General features: G+C 38.7%; 1 protein-coding gene across 1 annotated transcript in view; it reads left to right on the top strand.

Annotated features, from left to right (window-relative positions):
• The window catches only part of LOC119832219 (forkhead box protein K1-like), a 50,592-nt gene that overhangs the window by 37,988 nt on the left and 6,059 nt on the right, over positions 1-6,545 (top strand). Inside the window, exons 3-10 of the mRNA XM_038355859.1 lie at positions 226-362; positions 638-939; positions 1,243-1,398; positions 3,808-3,919; positions 4,235-4,340; positions 5,189-5,275; positions 5,637-5,739; positions 6,322-6,415. Coding sequence (XP_038211787.1) covers positions 226-362; positions 638-939; positions 1,243-1,398; positions 3,808-3,919; positions 4,235-4,340; positions 5,189-5,275; positions 5,637-5,739; positions 6,322-6,415 — 1,097 coding nt within the window. The remainder of the gene's footprint in view (positions 1-225; positions 363-637; positions 940-1,242; positions 1,399-3,807; positions 3,920-4,234; positions 4,341-5,188; positions 5,276-5,636; positions 5,740-6,321; positions 6,416-6,545) is intronic.

Genomic DNA, 6,545 nt, shown 5'->3' with positions numbered 1-6,545 from the left:
AGCTAATTCTAGTAGACTACTACATTCGCTCGTCACTTCATCACGGAACCACTCTGTTCGAACAGAGTGGTTTTATTTTACATTCAACAATATATATATACATTCGAATGTATATATATATTGTTGAATGTAAAATACGAATAATCTCAACAATCAGTTGTCCAAAATCATGGCAAAGATATTCATTAATCAATAAAAAGTAACATTTCCAACGAAAACTTCCAGGCACGATAAGCGCAACGAACAGTTGTCCGACGTCACCGCGCGGGGCCGGCTCGTCGGGGCGGCGGCACGCGGACCTCGGCCTCGTGGCGCAGTACGCGGCGCTCGCTGAGCACCAGCGGCCCACCAACGGCAATGCGGTGGGTTTCACTTATAGTATATTGCATTGAACAATCCTTGCTAACGGAACGCTTCAACTTGCATGCCAAGGGAAAGAACTTCCAGCAACCAAATACAGAATATTATGTTGTTGCAAGGTTTTCTACATTAAAACTTTTATACACATCATTAAGGCAATCTTATTTAAAGAGATTGTATTGGATAAAATAAAAAATTCATGCTGTTTATTGTATTTCATAATTAGTTTCCATGGACCTAGAATCTGTACTATAAACCGCATCCCACGCACTTGCAGGCGTCATCCACTAGCGATTACGTGCGCGAACCTCGCGACGTGCGTGACGTGCGCGACGTCCGCGACGCGCGCGACTCACGCGACTCGCGCGACGTGCGCGACGCGCGCGACTCCCGCGCCGAGGACGCAGCGAAGCCGCCGTACAGCTACGCGCAGCTCATCGTGCAGGCGGTCGCCTCCGCGCCGGACAAGCAGCTGACCCTCAGCGGCATATACAGCTACATAACGAAACACTACCCGTACTACCGCACCGCGGACAAGGGCTGGCAGAACTCGATACGCCACAACCTGTCGCTCAATCGGTGAGTGGATATCTGTAGCAGTTTGTAGATAAATAGATTATAGGCCTTTTAGATTGACTTTTTTTAATAGGTAACGTAAAGTCCGTAGACTGAATCGGAAGATAAAAAGGTAGAATATAGATTAAGCGGTCAATCACTATAGATACATGTAATTGACCAATGCGCCTATTAAGATTATGAATATGTATCTGTGTAGGTAAATAATATGTATGGATATGCTAACTTCTCTAATCAGCAGCATGGTGTTTGAACTACTTTGAACATGAGAATTAATACATTTTATAATAAATAATGATTCCACAGGTACTTCATAAAGGTGCCGCGCAGCCAAGAGGAGCCGGGCAAGGGCAGCTTCTGGCGCATCGACCCGCAGAGCGAGGGCAAGCTCATCGAGCTGGCGTTCCGTCCGCGCCGCCCGCGCGGCGTGCAGTTCCGCGCGCCCTTCGGCCTCTCCTCGCGGTTAGTGGCACGCATGCACACAGACACACGCTCGCAGACACTCACGCACACTCACACAAACATTCACACACGCACGCACGTACACACGCACATACGCACACACGCACACGTTCATACGCACATGCATACTTTCGCGCACACGGTACACATCTGCAATATACTATCCACAATACACTTTTATACTACACACGTAGTATGTTAACGGTTTACACTACTTTAACACAGTACATGTGTTAGTGTATAGTGTATTGTAATACACTGTACCGTGTATGAAGTGTTTCCAAACTAACTGAAAAGTGAACTAGCACCAAAAAAACAAAGTGTAGTGACAGACATAATTCTTTGTAATAGATTTTGAGCTTCGGCCAACAATTGTTTATTAATAAAGAATTCACGTGTATTAGGAATTAATAGTCCAGGATCCATCGCCCATTTTTGCACTTGATTTATATATTATATATATAAATCATATAAAATTAATATATATATATATATATATATATATATATATATATATATATATATATATATATATATTAATTTTAATTTTAAGTTAATCTTCATCAGATTCATCTGATAAATTTTCGCTACTAACATCGCTATCATCTTCATCTGTTTCACTTTCTTCACTGATCATATCTGACTCTGTAATAACATGAAAAAATTAAGTAAATTATATAATAATCAATCAATTCATAAAAATAGTATTAATAGGTTACCTTGTAAGTCAGAAGATAATTCTTCAAATGATGGACTTTGGGGACCATAAAAAAAATAATATTCATATTTACCATCAATTATTGTCCATCCAAAATTTTCTGGAAATTTTTCCGTGGGGCACCGCATGTGTGCATTACACCATACATTGCAGATGAATACAGTTCGTTTAATTTGTTGCAACAATTCTTGTTTTGTTGGTGGCAAACTGGAAGGATGATATCCTACGATTTTTTGTTTTAAAATTTTTTCATTGTCATTTTTTGATTTATACCCTTTCTCAAATAACTCATACCGTCATATCATTGCTACCTCTGTTAGCTACCAAAATTGGGAATTTTCGCATAGGAAATTGTTGGGCGACTCATCGAAACGAAAGCTATTCACGAAGATTCAGCTTGATAGTAATTATTTTTACATCAAGGATTTGTACTATTACTTTTGAGCGTAGGACCGGGATAATGTACCGCGCAATTTGTAGGACAATATGTCTGTTAAATTACATGAATATTAACTAAGTAAAAAAAAAAAAAATCAGCTGGTTAGTAATCATTTATGATGACCTCGTTATCGATACATGTCGGAAAGAGGGGACTCTTTGATCAAACCATAGATTTTGTAGGACAAATATTTTTTCGAATAATTTAGATAATTGTCTTGAGATTTAACAAAAAATAATTCAGTTAGTAATAAATATTTGAGAATCATCAAATCAACATATTTTATCCTTGCTACCTCTGTTAGCTACCACAATCGAAAGTTTCGTACCGGAAATTATTGGGCGTCGCATCAAAATAAAGCTACTCACGGATTATTAGCTTGATAGTAATCAAGTGCAAAATTGGGCGATGGATCCTGGACTATAACCACAAGCTTCGACATTATAAATTACCTTATTATACAGGATAACCGTTTGTCTGTAGATTCAACGAAATATTGATGAAAAATATACGAAGTTGATGTTTCGAGGATTGTTGTGAAGAAGTGAGTGATTTTTATTGCTCAGATGTAGTGTATTCGTATGAGTAAACGAATGCAGTGATTGGTCTAAAGTTTGAGTATAAAACTTTAATAATAAAGCGGCTGTAATGTTTTGTAGTTCATTTTATTTGTAGTTTTTGTTTAATACTATTTAATCTTGTATTTAGGAGAATTTAGAGTAAGATATTTTGGAAAATTACAATGTATCCATATTAATTTTTAATCCTAGCCAAACTTGTTTTGGTTTAATTAGAAATACCTTAATATAGCGGTCTGCCCCAGCGTCGCCTGTTGTACATATTATATGTATAGCCTCAGAGATCACGAATATATCGACTAATAAAATTGTTCTTGTAATCCGTCCAATAGTTTCTGAGATTAGCGTATTCAAACAAACCATCCATCAGATATTGTTATATACTAATAGACCCAAGCAATAATTGTGCCTGCACTCTAAATAAATGTTTTTGTGACATTTACCATTGCATCTCTCTTTCGTACTGGTCGTAGTGATGATAGATGCGTGATATATAGCCTTCCTCGATAAATGGATTACCCAAGGAAGAAAAAATCTTTTACAATTCTTGCAATTTTCGCGTTAAACCAACCGATCACATAAATAAAGTATAGATGTATTATAAGATATGATGATGATGATGATGATGATGATGACGATGATGATGATTGATGATGATGATGATTTGCATACAGGAGCGCGCCAACGTCGCCGTCGCAGGTGGGCGTGTCGGGGCTGGTGACGCCGGAGGAACTCTCGCGCGAGCCCACGCCGGATCTGTTTACCGGTGATGAGAGTGATCACCAGGTCTGTGCTATCGATGTTCTACAGTGTTTTAATGCAAGTTGTGAATACTTTCACAACATAGTATAAAATAATGGCCATGCAACGGTTATGTACCGCAATGATGCATCTCAAGTTACTTAGCTAGCTTCTTATTCTATCACTTATTGCTCTGTTGTTCTGTTGTTATTATTAATATCTGTTGTTCTGTTGTTCCTAATTCTAACTATTGTTGTTCTGTTCTTAGTTGTTACATAATTCTTATTTCTAACTATAAATTGTTGTTTTGTTGTTACGTAGTTCTTATTTGTAACATATTGTTGTTGTGTTGTTACTTAGGGCGGGCAACAGCGGCTGAACAACAGCAACAACAACAACAGCCACTCGACGCAGTACCTGTTCCCGCAGCGGTCCGGCGTCAGTCAGAGCGCGCCGGGATCACCGGGTAAGATAAACATGTGATACACATGAAACCGAAAGAGTAGCAGGAATTCGATTCCTGAGGCGAGGTCACGGGTGGCGGTTGGGTTAGGCGCTACGATGGTACACGGCAAAAGACGCGGGTTCGATTCCCGTCACATGATCGATTTTTCTCTATTCTTTAAAACTATATATATAAAAAATAAAAATAAAATTGACACGTAAAGATAACAACTTAACTTAATTCTGTTTAAAAGCTGCTTAACTCACTATATAGGCTTAAAGACATGCCGCTCAGCAGGTTATGTCAATAGCACAGGCTTTGACTACAGAGCTGGTTTTCAGCGGCACCCATCTGTTTTACTTGTAGAAATTAGTATTTATTTTAGCAGGATGTTCACTTAAAAAAGCTGATGTTATAAGAAATCCCTTGTTCACAAAAATCAATTCAGAAAGTCATGTTTTTTGTACCATTAGTGTTGTAAGACTAGACCAGACTCGAGTCAGTTTTCAAACAATATATAACATATTATTATGTTTCAAATCTAGAGTTACTGCTCAACTAATATTAATATAGTATGTTGTAAATAACAGCTCTAATAAGTAAATTTTTAAATACCTGTTTTATCTATATATATATATCTCTCTCGCGTACACGTTAAACATTCCTTTACAAAAAGGTTGCCTGGAAGAGATTGCTCTTGAGCAATAAGGCCGCCTTTTAGTGCATATGTGCCGGTATGGTTTTTTTTTCCATGACAATGTATTGTGTTTCTTTCGGTGATATGTACTATAAAGAATAAATAAATAAAAATAAATTAATAAATTAATTTTCTATGGAATAAAAATAACATGGGTGTATGCACATTTCAGGTGCCGGCGGTTCACTGGGCGGCGGGCTGGTGATGGCGGGTCACCACATCACCGTCGTGACCAACGGCGCTGGCGGCGAGCGGGAAGGTAGCCGGCATAGCGATTTATTTACTCATAAAATATTCAATTAAATATATATATATAATAAGGCTCCCCATAAAAGTGCTTGGGGGATAATATGGAGAAAATTAAATTTTGGTTATATGTTATATAATACATTATGTTGGGATAGTATAAAATTGTAGTGTTTCCGTAGACGGAAATAAAATAATACCTATTTCGAGGACTTATTTTGGATGAAGATATGTGCTTTTATTTATACTCCGCTTTTTCAATATTCCAAATTACGCATTTTCCCTATTTATCGTGTGCGAAACCGCCCTTGGCCAGTGATGTAGATTCTATGCAAAAGGGGTAAACACTAAACTTGGTGCAATTGGTGTTACAGAGAAGTACGTGGTGGGCACGACGGGCGGCGGGCTGGTGTCGATCCCCGAGGAGGAGGTGCAGGCCGCCAACCTGCTGCTGCACCAGCACTCGCCCTACTACGCGTTAGTACACCAACACTTGCACTAAACATTGACATTTTGAATGTGTTGATGGTTGGAAGTTTTAAAATAATAAAAAATAGGCTACAAGAATTATACGAAAATGAAGATTTGAGGCTGTTAAGCGTTTACATGAATAAAAGCAGTTTATAGTTGTTATTAATATGGGATAAGTAAACATTTATCTTTGTAGTTATTATTTAAGTAGTTTTAGTTTAATATAAACTCAAGTTCACTAATTACATATATGTGTATATATAAAATCTTTTAGTCAAAGTATACAATAAGCCGTAATCCTCAAAAAAGACTTGGCCGATTTTTATTAAATTTTATAAAATCGTAGGTTAGACAATAGTTTATAAGATGTAGCGACACAACTCTGAATCGCGTAAGCGAAATTTTCTGCTTACAGCATATAAACAACTTTCCAACATCATTCAATAGGGGACTTACAGGCCGGCCAGTCGACTAGGCTGGTCAAAGAACCTCCCTTTTTCGATGGAAGAATTCCACCTCCCATCCTCCACATAAACATTAAAAACATTTACTATCAATTAAATTAATATTGTGTATGTGTAACGTCAGCGGGTACAGCGGCGAGGAGGGGTGCGCGCTGGGCGGCGAGCTGGTCATCGAGGAGGCGCCCGACGAGCCGCCGCACAAGCGGGCCAAGCACCATGTGAGTGGGGGCGAGCCGTTCGCACTTGACACGCGACACCAAACTGACACGCGACACTCGACACGGATATAGACACGCGACCCTCGACACGGATATAGACACAAGACACTAGACACGGATAAAGACACTC

The sequence above is a fragment of the Zerene cesonia genome, chromosome 15, assembly GCF_012273895.1.
Source record: "Zerene cesonia ecotype Mississippi chromosome 15, Zerene_cesonia_1.1, whole genome shotgun sequence".
Classification (NCBI taxonomy): Eukaryota; Metazoa; Arthropoda; class Insecta; order Lepidoptera; family Pieridae; genus Zerene; species Zerene cesonia.
The sequence above is the reverse complement of the archived record's forward strand: the minus strand, read 5'-3'. Positions and strand labels throughout refer to the sequence as shown.